Genomic DNA, 25,048 nt, shown 5'->3' on the forward strand with positions numbered 1-25,048 from the left:
CAGAAAATTAAACATAAGTCTCTGAATACTCAATTCTGATTGGCTGATACCAGACTTTATATTTGATTTACGACTTATGTTTCACTGCAACTTTTCATGCAATAGGGGCCTGATTCAGTTCACACTCATTGCTTTGGAGATATGCAGGACACAAAGAAGTCTTGCAAATCATTCAGAAAGAAGCACTTGCAATATAAGAGGTCATATCATCTGTCGTATAAACCTCTACACAGAATTAAAATATCCATTCACTGTAGCATAGAATGTTTTGAGAGAAGCACATCATCCACAGTGAGAGAGAGAACATAAACATCTTGATCCAACAATTTCCTCAAGTTGACAAGGCATGCCTTCAGTACTCAAATAAAAACTGCAAAAGGATTTATTTCCCACCATAAAGGCAGGCAGCAGTGCGATTCTACAGAGAGCATTAGCAACTCTAGCAAAGTCTTGTGGAGCTAGATACCTTGCATCAGAAGGCTGCAACTTTTTCAATGGTGTACAAATAACAGGAAATGCAAAAACACAGTCAGCCTAAAAGCTCTCTTTCCTCATACCTCTGACTGGTCCATCCAGTCAAGCGTCCTGGCCTGCTGCAGCTCTCCTGCTCTGGAGTCTCTCTGCTCAGCCAACATGCGCATCAGGGTCCTGCGTCTCTCTTGCAGGTCGCTGGCTGTCAGGGGGACACCTGCCACGCTGCTGGCCAATCCAGCTGTCGTTGTTACAGGTGCGATGTCCTCCGTGGCCGAGGTAGCGGTGGTTGCTGTTGTCGTTGTGGCTTGTGTGCTGACGGATACTAGTGGGATCGTGGGAATTAGGATTGTTTACTCACAGTGGATAGTATCAATTTATCATTTGTTCGATTTATATGAAGAAACAAAAAAAACTAGAAATGTCGCTACGGCGACTGGTGTATGCCTCCGCCATAATGCATGGTTCTCCTAATAGGTCTATAGTACAATGTCTTGACAATGTGTGATGACAGTTTCACACAATTGGCAAAATATTAAAATGACAGGTTTGCCACAAATGTGCCGAATGTTCACTTTCCTAGAACTAGGTTCAATTGGATGAATGATTAAAACGTCAGAGTGCAGGTATTTGGGGGAATTGATGATTTTCACTTGACTTTTGACACTTTTACAAGTTTATGCATTGAGTAATTTTCAAGGTATTGAGAAAAAGTATAATTTCAGTATCAAATGGTAAAATAGTATTATCGAAACCTGGCCTTTGACCTTTGACCCCACGGTTCCAAAGAGAATCACTGTTAGGTAGAACATGCATAAATATGTAAGTTTCATGACAATACCTTGAGTTACTTTTGAGATATGGAGGAAAAAGTGCAATTTAGCACTTTCACTTGACCTTTGACCTTTTGACCTTTGACCTTTTGGCAACAAACTTCCCACAGAATATATATTGGGTTATACATGCATACATCAAGTTTTAAAAAAGTCCTTCAGTCATTGCATAAATATAAGGAAAGTAGTTATATTTTGAGGAGTTGACCTTGACCTTTGACCCCCTGACCTTTGACCCATGACCCCCAACTTCCCTAGATAATCACTGCCCATCGGTACAAGCATACATACTAAGTTCCATGAAGATACCTTGAACCATTTGCGAGATATGGAGAAAAACATGAAATTTCAATTTTTTTTTCACAAAATAACCTGTGACCTTTGACCTTTGACCCTGTGACCCTAAAATCCACACAAAGTATCATCCCCCAAGGATATACCCTCATACCAAGTTTGATGCAAAACCACCACACGGTTCTTGAGATATTGACAAAAACAAAACGAGACGGACGGACGTACAGACGTACGGACGTACGGACGGACGGATGGACGGACGGACGGACGACCCGAAAACATAATGCCTCCGGCCACTTCGTTGGCGGAGGCATAAAAAAAATGCTCCTTTGTGAGATATATTACACAGCTGCAAATAATCACTAGAAGCAATATCATACAAAATGAGACATATGGTCACTCATGAATCTTCCATGATCAGCATTCACATGAAAAGCGTTGGTTCCTTTATAGGACAATTCATGGGCTAAATCTATTTCAATACTAGCTTAACAGTTGTACTGCCATAATGAAAATGGAATTAGTGCTTCTCCCTACAGGCAAATGAGAAGATATTTCATAATCTAAAGGACAATAACAAAGTAAATGTTTATTTCTATTTAAAATTATAAATAATCATTTTACTAAATGGTGGAATGAGGATATCATAGGCCTTGAACGGATGTAAAATAAACCATCAATTTCACTTTTCCATTTTTCCTCACCTCACCCAATACTATACCCTCCCTTTAAATGTTTGGAAGACAAGCTAGTGCAGTGAGTGGACTTACATGTTTCATCAGGGCGTTCCTGTTCTGAGTGATTGAGCCTGCTCTCGATCTGAGTTTGCAGTGTCATCAAGGCTGCCTGTCTGCTCTGGAGTGTTCTCAGCTGTAGAATGACACAAAATGGAGAGGCAATACAAGATAATACCGATTTACACTCAATAGTTATGTGTCCTACCCATTTCTAACTAACAGATTTACACAAGAATCAAATGACACTGTCTTTTATTTGACGAAAATTGACACCCGTCAGCATGATATTTCCTTAATACACTGATTTTTTTTTTTTTTTTTTTTTTTTTTTTTAAGCAAGAACTTTGCCTTAATCCGCACTAAGGCCCCTCCCATTTGATACATCATCAAGGAAGCAGGCAGATTTATGTCCTTTGTTGCCAGCTGTTGTTATTCACAAAAGTGTTCACAACTGTGCCCACACAGAAGCATGGGAGAACAACCTCAATAACATCACTGATTATGGGGGCAACTCAAATTCTTCTCTTGCCGTTTGTTGTCGTCATTAAATGTCGATGACTCTTCTGATGACTTGAAATCTACATTTTACTAGCAAATAGCATCAATGCTCTGTTTGGACACTGCCATATGCGCTGATCAAGTCGATACAATATTGCGCAAGAGTTCAGTCTCCTTATAACTCACCTCCTCTTGCTGTTTGAGCATCTTCTTTAGCAGGTCATGTTGCTTTCTTAATCCTTCAAGAGCTGCTATCTGATCAGAGACATCCTGCTGTTTCTGACCCTACATACATGGAAAACAACAAGGGAATACAATGTAAGGGATGGTGGGATTTTCTGGTTGCAGTGATGAGGTACTGGTGGATAAATGAATATTCCAGACTCTAAGTTCCACAAAATAATTCACAAAAAGTATACAAATACATCATGTTCTTAAAATTCCTCTGAAATTGATATGTTGAAAACTGGTTACAAGAATTACAATTGGGAAGTAAAATTGGTTCAATCTGCATGCACAATCCAACCCTGTTGCATGGGTGTTCTAAAAAAAAAAATGCTTACATATAACTATGTTCATATGAAACAGTAACAACTGAGGATATTGTTGTAACAAAAAAAAAAAAAAAGCTGTAAGGTAAATGACACATAGAAGGGAGATTAAAATCTGATTTCTAGTTGTCTTGCATTCGACTTGCAATCAGAAGAAAGAAATCAAATGAACAGGAGTAGACATTTTAATAAATCTGATTAAAATATCTGCATGTTAAAGAATTCTACAGTTTGATACTTTTCTTCAAATCAGTGATATCAAAACATTTACAGATACAATTTAGCCAAAGTGTTTTCATTGCATCAAAACTCCCCCATGGGTGTGAACATGAATATGCAGTTTAAATCATTCATTTCATCAACAATTCAGACACTACAACCCCCTTCCTACTGTATACAGAGTCATTATGTGCTAAATTGCTGAAAGTCTAAAATGATTTGAAGTCCTATAAAGAATCAATGACAGATTTTTTTTTTTCTTCTTCTTCTTGAACTCTTTATAAAAAAAAAAGGGAATTTAAGATTTAGTAAAGGTGAATAAGACTTATGATGGCACTACAGTATGTGATCACATCACTCTAATCACTGTTCTGGAAACATTGAGGAACTTTGATATTCCATAACTTTATTTCACATCTGATAAAAGTGAAATTTTCGATTTTTTTTTTTTATTTGTCTGATTTTATGCTATGAAAGTTGACCAGAACACAGTAAAAGCAAGTGTGACATTATTGCTGTCCTGATACTCTTTGCAAAAGTTACTGCCAATGAAGAGTTCACACATATACCAGTGTAATCATGCAGTCAAACTGTATGCACTGAGATGTTTGCAGTGTTTTCAAGCAAGTTGGTATATTTGAATTTAAAAATGAAGGCAACAACAAACATAACACAACAAATGCAAATCATGAAAACAGAAGAGGAAACCTAAAGCTGTGCACGTGCTACCACTGGAGAATCAGTAATCATTGCATGCGTCGAAAATTATTGTGAACACCTTGTAACTAGAGCAAATACAGTCAAAACTGGCAAATACTGTACATGTAGCTCATCCTGTGGAAGGAGTAACATACCAAAATCTGTGGTACATTACACAAACAAACAAATCAACTTCAGGCTGGTTTCATATTTTGAAATTATCAATTCCTACAGAGATATTACAAAGCTGTACGTGTGTACTGTGCTCAAAGAGACTATACTGCCAATGACAAAGGCATGAATGCCTAGACCCCTCCCCCTTGCCTGCACCATTTCTTTTTTTCTGCCCCAGCTCTTCTACACAGCTCTTGCTTTATACCTAGAGTTCAATCCACTATTCAAAGCAGTCGTCAGACACTGAAATACAATAGTCCACAGTAAATTCCTTTACCAGCAACTTCAGCAGCCATATAATCAGCAACACACTGTGATATAAGACTTTGGTGATCAATTCAATTCACTCACACTGCGTATAAGAGGTACAACACAGCTCTCTTAAACACAAATACACACACACACACACACACACATACATTCACATAAAATGTATGACTCATCCGCTTACAGGGTTTGGTAGGCCTTAATTGCATTTACAGTATTGAGAACTTGTATTTCCTGCATGAAATGTGGCATTCTTTTCGACCATAGAATTGGCACAGAAAAAAAAAAAAATCTCACACATCAGCAGCCCAATGATAAAATTTCTGTGCAGCAACCTTGAACAGTGCACACCCAAGCATACACACAATACCCCCCATACAGACAGACACATACAAACACACACAAACACACTCCTTTCAGAATCGCCCATGCATGACCGACGGAACAGCCTGCTAAAGGTGTGGGAACATCACTGATGCATGAGTGATTTGAGGCTGCCGCTGGGGCTATCTGGACTGTGAGTGTTCATTTAACTTTGAGAATGTAATATATGCTATCCTGGCTTTCAAACCATTGCCAAATGGCATCTTAATACTACCATTTCTTTGGATGTTCTGTATATTCCATTAAACAGATCTACTGGGATAAGCTTTCTCAGTAAAATGAGTATTGTACACTTAATAAGATGCACTTAAGTAAGCAAATAGATTCAATCCAAACTTGTACGGAATTGCCCTCCTCCCAAAAAAAAAAAAAAAAAAAAAAATCCAAAAACAAAAGAATACTCCTCTCAGAAATCCACTGTGATGAAGAAGTATCCTTACATATTGGTTGCATAGGATATACTTAATCATCAATAATAATATCTATCCCTCAAATTACAAATATATTGGAATAGTACAAACAAGAAGTAAAGGGTAATAAATAAAATTAAAAGGCCCTAACAAGGACCGATCAGTTCTCATTGCATTGTAAGAGATTTGTGCTTACTACATGTAGCAACAAGCAGACGGAGGATTACGAAATCCAACCAGAATGGGCTTATTGGCTGATAAATGTCTCCATATTACTGAAAGTGGTTTGTGTGTGTGTATGTATGTGTGTACTGCATATATGTGAAAGTTGTTCTGTAAAGAGATCAGGGAGTTAGCAAAGAATGCCGATAGTCTTCTTTTCATGTAACAGAGGTAAAAATAATTTTAGAGGGTCATGAGTAATGTTCCCTAGTGACAGATAAGAGGCTTCAGAAATATCAGTGATACAACATTCTAAGAGATTATTACGGACATTGGTTAATATTTTTCATTCCTAAATTATAAAAGTTCATAGATTTTGACAGAAACAGAATGGTTAATAGCCTGATAAATTCTAATGTGCAGAATATTATTCATGTGCTATGAGATGATTTTTGTTGCCTGTGTTAATTCTTTGCTGACAAGTACTGAGTAAATGATTCATCAGTCATTGATTGTATATCTTAATGTAAATAGTCTCTTAATTAAAGATAATAAAAAGTTTTGGTACGTCAAAAGTTTCCCTGAATTTCCGTGTTTCAGGTTAAAGTATCTATCACATAACTAACACTGAGACTTACTCGCCCCAAAGTGCTCTCATTTCTTAGTAATCATGCAATTAACTGCGACCAGCAGCCCCATACGCATAGCGTAATGGGGCTTCGCATTGTAGCATCCAGGATCATGACAGATTTAGTATCTCGGGCAAATATCAACTTAAAATCCACAAAATTCTTCGATTTGAAGACTTACCAATTAAGTTGAAGTCTTGAAAACAGGCTTCGGGCAACGTTTGGTTCTGCCAATAGTCCCTTTCTGTTCGAATTGATGACTGAATGTGACTCTGTCGAGAGGACCGTGGGAGAGCTACATACACTGATTACTACGGCCAGCGCATACGCACACATCACATGCGAACAAATTTCAAATCCATGAACGGATAAGATGTTTGTGTGCGCATGCGCTGGCCGTCAATTCAGTGTACGTAGCTCTCCCAAGGTCCTCTTGACCGAGTCACATTCAGTCATCAATTCGAACAGAAAGGGACTATTGGCAAAACCAAACATTGCCCAAAGCCTGTTTTCAATACTTCAACTTAACTGGTAGGTCTTTAAATTGAAGAAATTTTTGGATTTTAAGTTGATATTTACCCGCGATACTAAATCTGTCATGATCCTGTAAGCTACAGTGCGAAGCCCCATTTAGCTATGCGTATGGGGCTGCTGGTCGCAGTTAGCTACACAGTATGCGTATGGGGCTGCACGCTGCTGGTCGCAGTGATATTCGCACAATACGTGTACTACCTCGCCGCCGCCGTACGGCGGCGGCTCTGGTACGAAACCATTATTGCATGATTACTAAGACATGAGAGCACTTTGGGGCGAGTAAGTCTCACAGTGTTAGTTATATGAAAGGTACTTTAACCTGAAACACAAACTAAGACAAGGAAATTCAGGGAAACTTTTGAGGTAATACCAAAACTTTATATTATCTTTAAAGAGCTATCATGAAGAATTACCAGTCAACTGATCTACGATAGCATATAATGACATTATGAGGTTTTACTTTTATTACTAAACATACTGAACATTTCGCAAAAATATCATGACCGGATGAAAACGCAAAAAAAAAAAAAAAAAGGCAGGCTAGCATTTCTGCTAGAACAACAGCATCTCACTGTTTTACCATTATGTAGATTCAAACTTGTGCATATCTACAATACCAGTACATCATTACAGAAACAATGGCACATTGTTACACTGCAAGCTGCATTAACTTGGAAAGTGGCGTGAGATGACCATTTGTGAACAATGCAGACTGAAATGTTCTTGGTCAAAACACTTCACACTGTACAGTCTTTCCTGCACTTTTTCATCATGCATAAACTTGAACAGAAAGGAGTGATAAAATACACAGGGGTCATAAAACCTAGAATGTGATGCTCTCCACAAAGTCATGGAAATCTTTCCTGCATTTGATGAGGGGATGCACTTAGCTGCAATGTCCCGACTTCTCTCTATCCTCATAATGCAGTTGAAATGCCTTTATGCCATTGTTTGGTGAAGCACAAATACACAAAACGTACAAACTGTCTCAAGCAACATAGCGCATGCATTCATCAAACGATAATAGCATTATATAAAATGGCAAAAGCTGAAGCACAAATCTTCAAGCATGAGGGAGTTTCGTTGTGGTTTCTTAGGAGTACATATGTACAGTTTACATTTGATTTGTCTCAACAAAGTAATTTTTTTGTCCCTTATATCAAATAACGTCAGCTTCATCACAGATATATCAGGAGTCCCAAAAGTTGCAATGTTGTTATTTTTTTTTCCTGTAATGATTGGCAAATATTGCAATACCTCAGCAACATGGCAAGACATGCACATACTTTGTATGAATACTCTTGTACAGAAAAGTACATCAAAGTGCCTAATACAAGGATTCATGGACGTAAACATTAAAGTTCCATGCAACGACATGAGCCCCGCCTAGAAAGCCTTATTTTGGGCCCCAGGTTTGCAAGGAAAGCACCACATCCCCAGCCTCAGACCCTGTGTTGAGAATCGGGCGTACCTCCTCTGGGCTGGCCATGGATACGGAAGACGTCTGGGAAGACACGCTGTTGGTGGGCAGCTGCTGCCAGCTCTCTACTCTCATCCTGCCCAAGGCCATCCCCATACTGTCCTCATCCCCCTCCTGGTACTTCTGCAGCATGGAGCTGTACTGCTCATGTAACTCCTGGGTGTCCAGGCCAAAGGACCCTGTGGCTTGGCTACTGGCCACGGAATGTGCGTCATCTTGCACTGAGGCCTCGGAATCGCTGATATCATTGTCGCTTGCGCAAGAATGATTACCGAGGTGGCTCTCAATTCTCGGCCTGGTGCGGGCATTGAGGGTACCCTCCTACAAGTACAATTTGTTTCATGATGGTATCAACAAAACTTTGGAGAGGATATTGTTCCCAGAAAGAAAGAAAACAAAACCACCAACTCCCAAAACTGAGAAGAGCAACGAACAGCCAGCAAATTACCAGAAACACACATGCAAACTTCATGAGAGCAACTACCTGCTTTGAGAGAAATGAATCTTGTCTTATGAATGTCTGACCATAATCGCAAAACAGGATTTCAGTTTATACATCTAGCCACATATTTGAATTCAAATGGTGCCTGAATTTTTTGTCAAAACAAAAATAAATGCCTCTCCTCTAATCTTGGTGTCATGTTGCATACAAAAAACAAATAAATAAACAAGAGAGAAATGCCACACATGGTCAAACATTGTAATTTCAAGATTCATCTTCTCTTGTAGTGAACATTAACACACAGAATGTTAGGATAACGTAGGGTGAGCTCAATTAAGCTATTAACAAGGTACAAGAGTTGGAAATAAAAATAGAAATAGAGCGCCAAGAATATCACTTTCTGATGCTGCAATGAGAGAACAATAGCTGAGCATTCGACTCACAGTTGTAGCCTCTGAAATGTCTGACTGCGCGTCGATGTTGATGGATGCAGACTCGGCCACGGATGTGGAAAACGATTCCCCCGAGTTTTGGCTACTCCTTCCGTTGACGGCAGCTTCGGCAACATTGAGGTCGTTGCTGGTAATGGACTCCACACCAGAGACAGAGCTAGCGAGGCCAATCTCCTCTGCCAGCATGCGCTCCAGGAGAGCGAGGTACCCACGCTCCTGCTCCTGCAGGTGCTCCTGGAGCCGGATGAGCTTGTCCACCTGGTCGTCTCGCTCCGGAGACTCAGTGGAGTTCTGGAGCGTGGACATCATGGCACTGGCCTGCCGTAGGTAGTCCTACAGAAGAACCGCAATTCAGAATTCACAGATTACTTCATAATAATATAGACACAGACACATTCACAGACAGACAGACAGACAGCCAGCCAGCCAGCCAGACACCATATACTCACATACAAACAGGATATCCCATCTAATATAAGATTATGCTTCATGGTTGCATACTGTTTGACCTACATTACAGTAATAACATCCACTTTTTGGCACTGTTGTCATGACTGCTACCAAAAATCTTCATTAGTTATGAGATGATGAAAACTTTCAAATCCTGAAAATATACCTCCCTCCTTCAGTTGAATTGTGGGTTACAAAAACTTCTGACACTCTTGACATTTACTGAAGAATTTCTAGCACTGATCTAATATTCTTTGCAAGTTCACAACAACCATTTTCCCCACCAGTTCTAACTTTTGATGGGGACATACTCCCCTCTTTACCCGTCAATTCACCAGACTTTCATTTTCTCATTAATTTCCATTATGGATTTTAATTTCGAATTAACATTTAGATTAACTACAACATTAGAGAAATACTCACCCTGATCTGCATGAGTCTGGCTACAATCTTATTACGGTCAGGCTGAGAGAGAGAGAGAAGAAAAAATTAAAACACATTTATAATTACTTTTATTCACAACGGTCACAAATTATCTCTACATACAATCTAAGACTCCTATCTGTTCTGAAATCAAAAGAATCTAGTTATGAATCCTTTTTGAACCATTAACATTTGATGACTCAAGAACACAAGTATTCTAGGAGTCATATATTTTTGATGTATGCCATTTACCCAGGCTTCTTCATGAAAATAGTAGGACAGTTAATAGTTTCAAGTAACATTTATTATTTTGAGTATACAGTGCCATACATGAATCTGTCATTGCTTCCATATACTAACTCTACTGTTTCAGATTAATGTTCTCTCTCCTACATACTCGATAATAACGACTGAGATAACAAGGCCTGACGACACTTTGTTGCACGCTATTCAATTCTACTCATGCAATGCTAACAACTCAAAAACATCATCTCTTTTAGTTTTTATTGGCTATTTTGTGTTGATGTGCTATGTTCAATTTCAGGTTTTGCTTTTTCTTTTCTTTCACATATGGATGTCTTGCACCAGTATTTGTCAGTGAAGCACAGTTCAATCATAGTTTTAGTGAGCAGTGGTGGATGTTACATACTACTCATGTCTACATTCTTCTCTTTTTTGACTCAATTCTGATGATTTGTAAACTCAACATTGTCACAAAACCTTCAGTGAAGGTTACAGATGAATGATTGTACAGTTCAAAGGTATCTTGGCCAGCCTTACATTCATTGAATTGCCCAATATGTAGACAGATTATTTTTTTTTGGCATGATATAAAGCACGACTGCAATTTTGTGAATTTCCCTGCTTGGCAGCTGGCGAATTTTGTGAATTTCATCTGAACATTTTGATGAAAAGGACAACAGATCGGCTGATTTTGCACTTTGTTATAAGTTATCTCATTACTTTGCTTGTAACAGTCTAAATGTCCAGAAGTAATGAGAGAAAACCTAATCTAGTACAGCAACCATCCTGATATATATTTTTGTAATTTGTGCACATTGATTAGATCGGGCAATCCTTCCGTCCCAGCGTTCGTTTCTTTGTTCATTTTTCCATCTGAGAAGATGGCTGGACACCCCATATTCAGCTATGCTAAGCTGGTCTTCCATGGGGTCCAGTTGGATGTGAGGCAGGACCAATTCACCGGGTTAAACACCCTGCTCTTTGCGATGAATGAATGAAGCGGGATCTTTTACGTGCATGAGTTGTGACTCTCTCATACACGGGACCTCCATTTTATGTCCTATCTGAGGGAGAGAGAGTTTTGCCTCTTGCTAGAGGGGACAGAATGATTACACACAACATTGCTCAGTCCAGACTCGGGTTCGAACCCGGGTCACTTGGGTAGGATTGGGTCTTTAATTCTACGGCGTGCTTACCATCTCATTCACAAATATTGTGTCCAGCACTGAGGATGGCCTCTTGCTTGCCCCCTCGATGGATGCCACCTCTTCACCAGGCCTGACATTGTTGGCCCTGTTCACACTGCTCACCGTTCCCACTATCTGACTGTCTGTGCTTTGCTGCAATAAAAACATAATACATGGAGTTTTATGTCAGAAGCCTGTCCACATTTCTTTGAACACATGTATGTAGAAGAAATGAGTTTCCTTTGGTTCTAGTATCACTACAGTACACATTCCTCCCACAATTCACAAACCAATTGAAAAAAAAAAAAAAAAAACTAAACTCGGAATTTGTCAAGACTGACAAATTAGGCGATCCGATCTTTTTTTAATCAATGATTTGAGTCCTGATCCCAATATAGGCATCTGACGATAGTGCAAAGTCTCAGCTACAACATATTAAAATCTGGAAGAAATTCACGAAAGGTTACAGTATATACCAAAAGAAACTTTGCGTTAATCAACAGTAACGTTTCATTAACGCAAGCGGTTTCACCTGAATCGTTAGTAACGCAAAGTAACGATCGGGAAAATTAACGTTTGTAGTAACGATGAGTAACGATGAGTAACGATGAGTAACGATCCCTAACGCAAATTAACGATGTTTCGTTAAAATTAACGATAGGTAACGCAAGAACTCATACGAGATTTTGGTTTTGTAACGAGACCTGGTGAAAGGACGACGTAGCCCCTGCCGAGTGTAGCGATTTAGCGGAGTCTTTTCGCGAATCGAATCACGATTTAGCGAATGGTTAATTCGCGACCGGCGTCACCAAAAACGCACGCCGGGCCGCGTGGCCACCAAAAAAGCCGGATGTTTGCCTTCAGTTTTGAAAATGAACAGCGGTAACTATCGGCTCCGTAAGCTGCTAGAATAAATGTCAGATGTTTGCTCTTAATTTTGGAAATGAATAACGGTAATATTCGACTCCGTATTATACAAAAATAAATGTCGGATGTTTGCTTATACTTTTGGAAATGAATAATGGTAAGATTCAGCTCCGTACGGTGCTGAAATTAACGTCAGATATTTGATTTTGCGTTCGGAAATCAATAGGGATAAAATACGGCTCCGGAAGATGCTGAAATAAATGTCGAATGTTTGCTTTGACGGTCGGATATAAGTGATAGAGAATTTCAAATCCGTATACGATGATAAAATAAATGCCGGAAGTTTACTTTTACGTTCGAAAATAAATAATAATAATATTTAGCTCTGGAAGATGCTAAGGTAAACGTCGAATTATCCCTTTGGCGTTCGGAAATGAATAACAATAATAATAAACTTCGTACAACGACGAGATAAATGTTGGATGTTTGCTTTTACTTTCGAAAGTGAATAGCAATAACATTCGGCTCCAGAAGATGCTGAAATATATGTCAGATGATTGTTTTTACGTTTGGAAGTGAATAACAGTAATATTTTGCTCCATACGATGCTAAATAACTGTCGGATATTTGCTTTAAAATTTCGAAATGAATAACAGTAACATTTAACTGCGTTTGATGGTGAAGTTAATGTTTGCTTTGACGTTCGGAAATGAATAACAATAGTATTCAACTCCGTCCGATGATGAATAAATGTTTGATGTTTACTTTTATGTTCGAAAGTAAATAGCAATAATAATCAGCTCCGGAAGATGCTAAAATAAATGTTGAATGTTTGCTTTGGCGTTCGGAAATGAATAACAATAGTATTCAACTCAGTACGATGATGAAATAATTGCTGGATGTTCGCTTTTACGTTCAAAAGTAAATGGCAATAACATTCAGCTCCGGAAGATACTAAAATATATGTCGAATGATCCCTTTGACGTTCGGAAATGAATAACAATGATATTCAGCTCCGTACGACGATGAAATGCCGAATGTTCGCTTTTACGTTCGAAAGTAAATAGTGCTCAATAACATTCGGCTTCGGAAGATGCCAAAATAAATGTCAGATGATGAAAGATTGCTTGAACGTTCGGAAGTGACAAGCAGTAACATTCTGCTCCATAATTAAAATGCTAAAATGAATATCAGACATTTGCTATAAATTTAACATTTCGAAATGAATAACAATAACATTCAGTGGCGTTTGATGGTAAATTTAATGTCGGATGACGTTTGAATGTGAAAAACAGTATAACATTCGGCTCCGTACGATGCTGAAATATGTCAGATGATTCGTTTCACTTTCGGAAGTGGACAGCAGTAACATTCGGCTCCTTCAATCATAAAGTAAATGTCGGGTGTTTGCTTTTGAATTTGGAGATGAATAACGGTAATATTCTGCTCCGTACGATGCTAAAATAAGTAACAGATTGTTGCTTGTACATTTGGAAATTATAAACGGTATCAATCGGCTCAGTTAGATGATAAAATAAAGAGCGGATGTTTGCTTTCACGTTCGGAAATGAATAAGGATGATATTCAGGTCCGTAAGATGATAGAATGAATGTCGGTTGCTTGGTTTTACATTTGAAAATGATTATCGGTAACATTCGGCTCCGGAAGGTGTTAAAATACTTGTAAATGTTGAATGATTGCTTGAATTTCCACCAGAAATAAATAACGGTAATTTTTTGGTTCTTTACGGTGCGAAATCTTAGAACTCAGAATAACGGTATAAGATGATTAAATTTTCTATTCATTTATTTTAGGCGTGGGTACCTGTATCACGTCAGTAATACTTGATATTTATTTTTCTATGTTTAGTAGGACCGATAGTTTTGCTTGTTTGTTTTTCTTTTCGGGCCACCAAAGAATAAAAATCAATCATTTTGGTGGCCCGATTGGGCCACCGAAATAAAAGTTAGTGTGGAGCTCTGGCCTTTTGTGGATAAAGTGTCTTGCTGAAAGGCAAATAAACTGTCTGTATCGGGCTTCGAGGAGATTGAAACCGCAAACCGGTACCATGGCTAATTGATTCAGATTTTACTGAAGTACATGTATTTGAAGGTCAACTTTAGATAGACTTCTTTTTTTTTTTTTTTTTTTTTTTTTGCGACACAGCTGGGGCTCCATGCGCATTTATTTACAACAACAGTATAATCGGAAGACGAGCAAAAAGAATGTCAGCACCAGGAGTAATCGCACCGGGCCGAAAGGGGAAAAGGAAAAGTATATCCTGAATCTATACCCCCCACATCGACAAGAAGACAAACGATAGAAAAAAGAAAGAAAATGAATGGACCCACATGACGCATAATTTTGGTAAATCTGCGGGATATTCGTTATATCATTTTGCTGTGTTCAAACTATACACAAGTTTTGCTTTTCGAGTGTGATCTTAATGCGTATGAATGTTCTATGGACTTTAAGTTTATAATGCGAAAGAGGGTAACTATAAAACAATTAACGACATTGATAACGCCAAACAATAGGAAATTTCAGAGTGCAAGAAAAATAAGATGTCCCGGAAGTACGCCAGACGTCATAATTGCTTTTTTTGTTTTGTTCCTTTCTAGCTCCACAGCATCACCTAGGAAAATCGATTTGACCAAGAACAAAAGCGTGTCCCTCTTTTCTTCCTGGGCAATTACCCCGGACCCTTCCCCTGGCCCTAATCCTAACCATAACCCAAACTCCTCGCCCTAAACCTAACCCTAATCTTTACTCTAACCTTACCATTAACCAGTATTTAGCGGGGGAGGGGGGGGGGGGGGTAATTGCCCTCTGGGGTTAATTGCCCGGATTAGGTTGCAACACACAACAAAAACCTCTTCTCAGCCCTACACCTTCCCGATCTCCGTGTGTTGTCAGGTGAAACGACATGTTCAAATACAAGAATAAAACAACAGTAGGTATTGATTGAAACTCGACACCCATTCATGCCAGCCAGGCCAGGCTGAAATGTAACTTCAAAGCACATTCCGACAGCTGGCTGGCAAAACCACATGGCAAAGGAATTTGCGCGCGCGTGTGGATTGCTCAATTGGAGGGCCTGGGAGCGGGAAAAACAAGGGTGATTTGATAGTCTGTGAGTTATCAAAAGCAGACCTTTCGAACATCGTTGTTTCGTTGTATCACAATTTTTTACATAGCCATGCAAAACGATTACTATACACTCATGTCATGACAAGAAATGAATCAATATTCCAAGACAAATACAAAGCAGCCTCGGGTACGGACGGTGACAAGAAACGCCACGCATTCACGATGCACGTCGGGGAGCAACAGAGAGGTGGGAAGAGACTCTTCACGCCTCCCTGGGAGCAACATGGAGTTGGCAGGGAGGGGTGATCCTGGAGTTTGTGACAACTTCCCGATACTCCGTGACAACAGGGACTGGGAGGTAGAAGAGAGACACTCCACCTCCCTGGTGACAACACGATTGTAACGATCTCAAAGCATGGACCTTACCACGCCCAGCAAATCTGCGTGCTACTTCTCAAATTTGAAGGAACCTTGTCTCTGATCTGTTGAGTTGTTTTTGCTGAATATTGATCAGGAGCTTTTCATGCCTGAAGTTCAAATGGATGGTTGCCAAAATTTCATAATTTATAAATCTCTCAGTAATTTATCTTAGGCTGTTGATGCTGCCGTACAAAAAAAAACATTAGAAATTTCATGTGAACTAGTCAGGATAAAGACAAAAAATCTCCGCACAAAACAAATACAAGTATTTCTTTTTATTGTCATTGGTAGTCAAATTTGTGTTTTACAGATATGAATAAAGCAATAGGTATAGTATTAACTATTGTATTACACGTAGTAACACTTTCATGGTAAGTTTGACGTTTTAAACGGCTACACATTAAGTTAACAAAGATCGCAGGAGAGTTTTTTTAAGGAGTGCAACCATTTCTAAACGTGAAGGCATGTTAAATGAAAGGAGAGAAAAAAAAAATCAACGTTTGTAATCCTGGGTCTTCGACTAGAGCTATCTTTAATTAAACATTCCTTCTCTGTTCATCTCCAAGACCCCAGACTGTTCATGACCTCCGAGAATGCGCCAGTACGCGCGGTTTCTTCTGTTAATTGGTCTCTCTCTCTCTCCACCCCTCCCCATTCCCACTCTGGCACCTTGGCATCGTGGGATTTTTCATGTTTCTGGGTAAACTTTCATATGAAAGCGTGCCTATCAAGTCACCACTTGACTCACCTGCTGGCAGTGTAATAATGCGAGCAGAAAGTGGCAGATATTTTCTTCTGCTGCCCGCTACTTTTACTGCCGAAATACTCGGCTTTGTCACCACACACTACCACCAGTTATTCGGCGAGACACACGTTGTGTATTGGAATATAATGGACTTTTGCACCTTCCTGAATTGAGTAAGTGTCTGACAGTTAAAAATCGTGACATGATATCACTAACGTTAGACAGTCGGCGTTAACAGTCTTTAGTTTTAGGCTTGCGTATGCGTGATTTCATGGGTTCAATGTTCGATGGAAAATGTTGGCTCTGAGGAAAAAGGTGGCTTCGACATTTTTGCTTGCCCGATTCCATTGACTGCGCCCATGAGTACAAATTTGACGACCATGACAATACGACATTGCCAGGGGAGTTCTGCTCAACTATAAAATCTTTTCGGTATTTGTATCGCTATTTTGATGCCCTCCGCCGGCAGGAAATTGTCCGTAGTAAATATAAAGAACGAAGGGCATCTCCGAGTCTCGCAATTTCCGAGATTTCTTCCCAGTCCACATGACAAGTCCGCTAACGCAAGATCTAAAAATTAACGCACAGTAACGATCTGTAACGCACAGTAACGATCATTCACGCACAGTAACGATCTGTAACGATCATTCACGCACGGTGATCGTTAATTTTGTAACGCAGAAAGATTAACGCAGTAACGATCGGCGCTTGCGTTACACGTAAATTTAACGCAAAGTTTCTTTTGGTATATACTGTAAGTGAGCTAGTGCTCGATAGAGACAATCATGTCAATTTTCACATCTAGAAAAATTTCCTCCCATAGAGATAACACGTCATAACGAAGATACAAAAAGAAGTACATATATGACCTTTGACCCCCACTTTGCACAGACAAGATGGCATCTGAGCAAAAAGTGGTTATTTTGTGAAATGATCCTTGTAACATGGTCTTTACGTGTGCAAAATATGGGAAAGATAGGACATATATTCACCAAGATATAAGGTAAAACATTTATGACCTTTGACCCTAATTTACATACCCAAGATGGTGTCCGATCAAGTAGTTGTTATTTTATGAAATAATGTACGTGATATGAAATAAACATGTGCAAAATATTGGGCTGATAGGGTTTGTTTTTGCTGAGTTATTGCAAAGAAAGTTGCAAATAGAAAGGAATATGAAAATACATCAACGATAAGCTTTAATTTCAACCAAGTTTTTGGACGTGATCCCGACACCGTATGAAAAAATAAAGGGCACATTCACGATAGCCCAAAGTCTCAGCTACAACATATCAAAATCTGGGAGAAATTCACCGAAGCATAAGTGAGCTAGTGCTCGAAAAGAATAGTCATGTCAATTTTCATTTCCAGAAAAACTGCACTCCCATAGAGATAACACGTAAACTGGTCAAATTTGACAAGATTACTTTCAATCAATTTTTACGAGGTGATGCCGTCATCCAATCAAAATGTTGCTATTACATTAATGAAAGAGCATTTAATTAGCTACAACATACTGGAAGCTGGGTGAAAATTGGCAAAGGATAAGTGATATACGTTCGAGTGAACTTGAAATTTGATGACGTCATTTTGAAAATTTACTTTTTTTACTTTATTAAGAAATTTGATATCTTTTAAACATTTTGCCAGCATCGCCAACCCATGAAATAACATGTACAACGCATCAGCTTTTAGAATATGTAAAGAAAATGGGGGGTCACCGTCCATCCTGACGAGTAAAATCGGGGTTAAAATTGGCGTTTTTTTTTTTTGCATTGTTGCACTGTATATCACCATTGACGCGTGCGCGGAATTTCAACTTTGACGGGCCCGTATGACGTCATATTGAGTCGGATTGACTTGAAACTTGGTAGAAATATTCCTTGACATTTCAGGCATCCGATAAGTGTGAAAAAACGGGAAATTTCTATTGCATATGAGCTGTGCGTGCGTATATGTGGGCGCGCGTACGCGTCCGTCCAATTTTTTCAATTTTTCAAAAAATGTTCCAAATGGTCTGAAACGTGTGCAAAAAAAATTTGAGCTCGATTTGAGCATACAAATATTTCAACGCGCGCGTACACGCACGTTTCAAAAGAAAATATGAATTTTGAGAATATGAGTAGAATGCGCATCAGTTGAAATATATGTGACGTAAATTTCATTGAAAAACTCTATTCCATTAATGAGATATGATTGAGAATGTGTTTTCATATAATGACGTCATAGTGACGTCACGATCGACCAATCACAATGATACATTAGATTTGTTGTCTTTGGGACATGATACATATATGGTATGAGTTTGAAGTTGATACTCTGAGTACTTTCTGAGTATGTAGATACACAACTTTTGTCCAGAAATAAAGAAAGAAGAAGAAGAAGAAGAACAAAGAATCCGTACAGATACAGAAGGTGATCCGAGAAGATACTCGGATCACCTAAGAAAAGACACACAGAAGAGCCCAAGACAGTTTGAGGATCACCTGAGCTTTATGACAAGTAAAACCTTTATGCAACTTCCCTGTGGTAACCCCAAATAAGATGTCATGAAATGAATTACAAAAACCTCTTGAACAGAGACCTCATAGAAAATTGACAATATTTTGCTTTGGCAGACTCAGAGAATCCTCACACAGAAACAATGTTCCACACTATGTTTTTGTGTTCACCATTGGGTGGGGGTGGGGAGATAAAAACATGTGACATAATGTTGCTATTTCCTCAAAGTCCAAAGCATTCCAATACAGAGTGCATAAGCCATATTTACACACGTCTACAGCAAAGAGCAAGCGCAACTCAATAAGTCTTTGATTACATTCTTGCCAGCTGTTACAACACATGCCAAATAAAAGCAAATGCATCAACTGTGTGGGCAAGAGATCCGTTGTGCACACACGCTCACGTACTTCCTGGTGGCTGCTCTAATCTTTCAAGGAAATAGTCACATACACACAAAATGCACCTCATTCATCATATATTGCTCTTTATAGAATGTTTGCCTCCAATGTTACTCTTATTTGTACCATTAAAGCTGTTTCAAATGTTTAACAAAAGTTAACCACCAATCAAGTTTATACGCCTCTGACAAATGAGTAGTCCGATATTACAATTTTAACAGTGAGTTAGCTAACGTAATGCAAGATGGGTGATATGTTTGAATATTATTTGCCCAATTTGCAAGAGGTTTCAAAAATTTGCCAGTATGTGCTTGCTTTGTTTTGAAACATATTTCTCTCCATGAACAAACGTCCATGGAGGGAAAATACACATATAAAAGATGGTGGTAGAGGTAAAATGGGGAAGGGTGATTGACAACAAGATGGTTTAAAAAATGGCATCTTACATCATCCATGTCACTGAACGTCAGCTGGTGGCGAAGATTCTCCAGCTCTTCCCGCTCCAGGAGAGAGGCAACCTGCTGGGTTCTGGGGTAGGTGGCCGGGGTGCGACGCCTGCTGGGTCCATTGCTCATTGCCCTCTGTGGCAGCCATAACAAAATGAGAAAGAGTAGAGTCTGGAGGTCAGAAAGCTGCCTACCATATCTCTGAGATCAATTACTATACATGGTCAGCATGTATAGTAATTTAAATTTCAATTTCACTGATATCATCCACCACTTCACTTCACTATAGAGACAAAGAGAAAATAGCATTAGCCTTTTTCTCGCTGCATTTTTTGTTTTTTTAACAAAAATTAGACTGTTTATCTCTCCTTGCATGCATGGAATATAACAGACACTACTGTTTTCTAGATATATTCAACCATGCCTGCATCAGGAAACATTTGATATTGGATTTTTACTTCCGGAAGTGCAAGAATAGCTTGTGTCCTACCTAATCTGTCTGAAGAATCATTCCTATCAAACCTGAAATATTCATTGATGAATACGAACAATCAGAAGTATATACAATGGTGAATAAGTCAACATGAACTCTTACATACAAATGCCATAAGTACTAAATAAAAATTAATAATGAACAGGAAGTAAGAAAATATTGCATCTAATATTGTTATCTGTCTTTAGTCAATTTAAAGAGACAAACCTGTTGCCCTGATGAATTTTGTTCCCTTTCTCTATTCTTGGATTTCTTGCTGCGTACAACAGACGAAGGCTGCTCTGCAAAGGTTGAACTGGGCTTCCAGTTATACTGCACAATGGAGGTAAACAAATCATTATGCAATGCCCAAAATATACATCATACACTCGATAGCTCCCAAATTGCATACATTTCTGATAGTAATATGGTTCTTTAATACTGAGCGTTTCTCCAATAGACTTTACAATAATGAATAAGACTTGTAACACTGATGCTTACAACAGTGGCCATTTTCACTTGCTACCATCAATACCAGCTCAGTAAAGTACAGTGTACCATACCAAACTGATCAAGTGCCATGAAGAATGGGAAGCTAACACGATATGAATCAAGGTTGTTGAAAAGTATCTGAATTTAACCCCCAAGTATGTGCACATTCAATAAGTGAACATCCTGAGTCTGCTGATATGTGGCACTTGTTGCTTTAGGCAAAAAAGCACTTGTACCCTCATTAGATCATAATTTCATGACTACATTCAAAGACCTTAACTACCACTTCCATGCCATTTGCATGGGGCTGCAAGCCCCCCCCCCCCCCCCCCAAAAAAAAAGAAGATATTTACTGTAGTAGTATGAAGACTGGAACTAAAGAACACATCAAATGTTAAAGCAACAACATAACCTGCATCAAAGTGATGTACTTACATAGTTGTTGGGCTTGCTCTCTTCCTTGTCACCACCAATGGAGTTAAAGAGGAAACGATCATCGCTGGACTGGAGGGCATTGTATCTGGGCATGGAGTGGATGCGGGGCTCAGACATGACACCCCTTGGGAGCTGGGTAGCCTGGCCGGCTGCCATACTGTCACACAAAATACAATGAATAGGCAGGACAGAGTTTCAATGAGTGTAAAGAGTAAAATGTTATGACTGTATTGTGTACACTTATGTACACAACTAATTCCTCCCTTGGCACATGAACAAAGGTACGGAGTCAGTTTTGTGACTTAAATTGACTTAAATTGACTTGAACATGCACAGTATATATGTTTGGGCCAAGAGGCAATTACTCTTATAATAATAGGATTTTTATGATATAGTGCAAGTACCACTACCAGACAGGATTCTATTTCAGAAGAAATACAATATTTAGGCAGAAAGACAATTACTGTATGTACGATAAAAATCGCATCTTGCAACTACTGCAGGTACTATTACACTTTTATTGCGGGTCTCTTCTATCAGTATGCAATTACTTTCTATTGTGTTTGGAGTGAACACAATTACATGATGGCATTCCAAAACTAAAACAGGAAAAATTTTCTGGATTTTTATACAGTTTATGCCTTTAATAAAATCTTCAAACAGTGTGAATATTAACACATTCTGTGACATTTGCTCTCCTATCTACATTAAGAAACAATTCTCGAGAAATGGACAAACTTGTCTCACAATTGTCTCTTGATTATCTCAATTTTTAATTTGACTTGTATAAGCCAGTTCGTAGTTCCACTTTGCGCATGAGCAGAAAAAGGTCATTTGTACCAAGAGGCAAGTTGGTTTTTAAATTCACTGAGATAAGCATCTGTCATACAATGATTATTCATGCAATCCTTGTAAATGTTACTTGCCAGTACAATCACCTGACAGCAAACCTGGCATTTGGCAATATGAATAAAACAGTTTTTTAATGCATTCAATGCAAAACAATGAAATGGATGCTTCCCCGACGGTTGATTGACGGACCATTCTGGTCACCTGGTCTATGCAAGTTCATTCATTGTTTGAACACGAATTCCATGAATTATTACGTCGGGCAAGCTTACCGGTACCCATAATGTTTCTTTGAAAACGATTGAAGTGCCTAACCAACTGAGAAAAAAGAAAGGTCATTTGTACCAACGTGCCCATGAGCTAATTACGAACTGGCTTATTCTACACGCATAGCAATTACAGGTCTTCCCATCCACACAGCGGGTAGACATGAGCAATCACAGCAGCATGATCATTTTCAGCAAAAGGGCTGTTGCGAAGTGACAGGCATGACAAGTCGGGTTGGGACAGGGTTTCTGTTCGAAAAATTTATGCATGATTTTTCAAGAAACATGACACAACAAACATAAGCAAAACCACAGAACAGCTTTGGATGCTTGTTACTCATCATGACAAAGTACAAATGATCATCAAGATTTCTAAACCTTTCTTCACTATTACCCACAATGTATAACCAGCCAAGAAAGTATGAAGGCTAAGGGGCCCATACTGTACCAAGAATGTTATTTTCAATGACAGGTCACAAGGAAAATACACTGGAATGAAAGAATATTCCACTGTATAACGTACTTGTGAGACAGCTCTCCTAGTAAAATAAACACCAAGGTTAAGTTTACTGTAAAACCAGAAAATTTGGTGAATTTTCTAAACCAGAAAATTTGGTGAAATCTGCGAGAGCACAGATTAGCGAAATTAAAGTACAAGCAAAAGTTCTTGTTTACACTACAATGCATAGGATGTCAGTGGCAATTTGCAAAAATCTCATATATAGTTGCAAATAAGGCCGTTGGCTCCAATCCCTGAAAATTTCATGCCGCAAACATTCCTTGCTTTGCATTATCTATATGAAAGATGCTAGCTGTTTCTCACACAGACCATGTATAATTTTTTTTTTTTTTTTTTTTTTTTTGGCCTTATGACAGGGCTGCACACTAACCCATTTTTTCTGCCGGTCCAACCTGTCTCTGTCGGACCGGTAAATGCCCCGTTTTAACATTTTTTACCGGTCTGAACAGAAAATTTACCGGTCAACAACGACAACCTAAAAAATAAACTTATTTTCTTGTTTTTTATGGACGTACCCCCCCCTACCCATATATACATTTTACAGATTAACATTTTTTTTTAAACTTGCATTATCTATTGCACAAGAAATATAAAAGAGATAGGAAAAACTAGAATGTTTGTTTGTGAATTACAGTGTAAAATGATAATGAACAAAATTAGATTGTATCAAATGCGTTTGTGACTTTTTCTAAACATCGGCGCACGAACTTGCTGCGTAACCTGCTCTAGGTGGTCAGTTGGATTGCGACGATTTAATGAATTATTTTAGCTGTGAAATTTTCTGATGTACGCGCTCCAAGGAGTTCTTTATTTTTCTCCCGATAATCTATTCGCATTTGTGCATGCGTTCTTGAAAGGCACACGACATGCAGGGCCGAATTTGCAATCCTTTTTGCGCCCATTTCCACCTCAAATATTAGCGGGATTGTGACGATTTCATAAATTACTTCAGGTGTAATCTTTTATGATAACGCGCCAAAATGGGTTGAAAATAATATGTCCTTCATTTTTTCCCGATAAACTCTTCGAATTTCGTAAGTGCGTTCTTAAAAAGATGCACCACATGGCCGAATTCATGATACTTTTTGCGCCTATTTCCAATAGCGGGATTGTGACGATTTCATAAATTACTTCGGCTGTAATATTTTCTGATGCAAGCGCCAAAAGAGGTTGAAAATGTGTCCTTTATTTTTTCCCGATAAACTCTTCGAATTTCGTAAGTGCGTTCTTTAAAAAATGCACCACATGGCCGAATTCATGATACTTTTTGCGCCTATTTCTACCTCAAATAATCAGCGGGATTGTGACGATTTCATAAATTACTTCGGCTGTAATCTTTTATGATAACGGGCCAAAATGGGTTGAAGATGTGTCCTTTATTTTTTCTCGATAAACTCTTCGAATTTCGTAAGTGCGTTCTTAAAAAGATGCACCACATGGCCGAATTCATGATACTTTTTGCGCCTATTTCCACCTCAAATATTAGCGGGATTGTGACGATATCATAAATTACTTCGGCTGTAATATTTTCTGATGCAAGCGCCAAAAGAGGTTGAAAATGTGTCCTTTATTTTTTCCCGATAAACTCTTCGAATTTCGTAAGTGCGTTCTTAAAAAGATGCACCACATGGCCGAATTCATGATACTTTTTGCGCCTATTTTTACCTCATATAATCAGCGGGATTGTGACGATTTCATAAATAACTTCGGCTGTAATCTTTTATGATAATGGGCCAAAATGGGTTGAAGATGTATCCTTTATTTTTTCCCGATAAACTCTTCGAATTTCGTAAGTGCGTTCTTAAAAGGATGCACCACATGGCCGAATTCATGAATCTTTTTGCGCCTATTTCCACCTCAAATATTAGCGGGATTGTGACGATTTCATAAATTACTTCGGCTGTAATCTTTTATGATGCACGCGCCAAAATGGGTTGAAAATGTGTCCTTTACTTTTTCCCGATAAACTCTTCGAATTTCGTAAGTGCGTTCTTAAAGATGTTC

At 38.7% G+C, this 25,048-nt stretch overlaps 1 protein-coding gene across 1 annotated transcript in view; it reads right to left on the bottom strand.

Annotated features, from left to right (window-relative positions):
• The window catches only part of LOC140235279 (pericentriolar material 1 protein-like), a 64,409-nt gene that overhangs the window by 33,361 nt on the left and 6,000 nt on the right, over positions 1-25,048 (bottom strand). The window contains exons 2-11 of the mRNA XM_072315311.1: positions 21,410-21,566; positions 20,711-20,815; positions 20,011-20,145; positions 11,549-11,692; positions 10,110-10,151; positions 9,228-9,569; positions 8,334-8,663; positions 3,020-3,118; positions 2,369-2,468; positions 558-796 (exon numbers count right to left, since the gene is read on the bottom strand). Coding sequence (XP_072171412.1) covers positions 558-796; positions 2,369-2,468; positions 3,020-3,118; positions 8,334-8,663; positions 9,228-9,569; positions 10,110-10,151; positions 11,549-11,692; positions 20,011-20,145; positions 20,711-20,815; positions 21,410-21,565 — 1,692 coding nt within the window. The 5' untranslated portion in view covers position 21,566. The remainder of the gene's footprint in view (positions 1-557; positions 797-2,368; positions 2,469-3,019; positions 3,119-8,333; positions 8,664-9,227; positions 9,570-10,109; positions 10,152-11,548; positions 11,693-20,010; positions 20,146-20,710; positions 20,816-21,409; positions 21,567-25,048) is intronic.

This window comes from Diadema setosum, chromosome 11, assembly GCF_964275005.1.
Source record: "Diadema setosum chromosome 11, eeDiaSeto1, whole genome shotgun sequence".
NCBI classification, from domain to species: domain Eukaryota; kingdom Metazoa; phylum Echinodermata; class Echinoidea; order Diadematoida; family Diadematidae; genus Diadema; species Diadema setosum.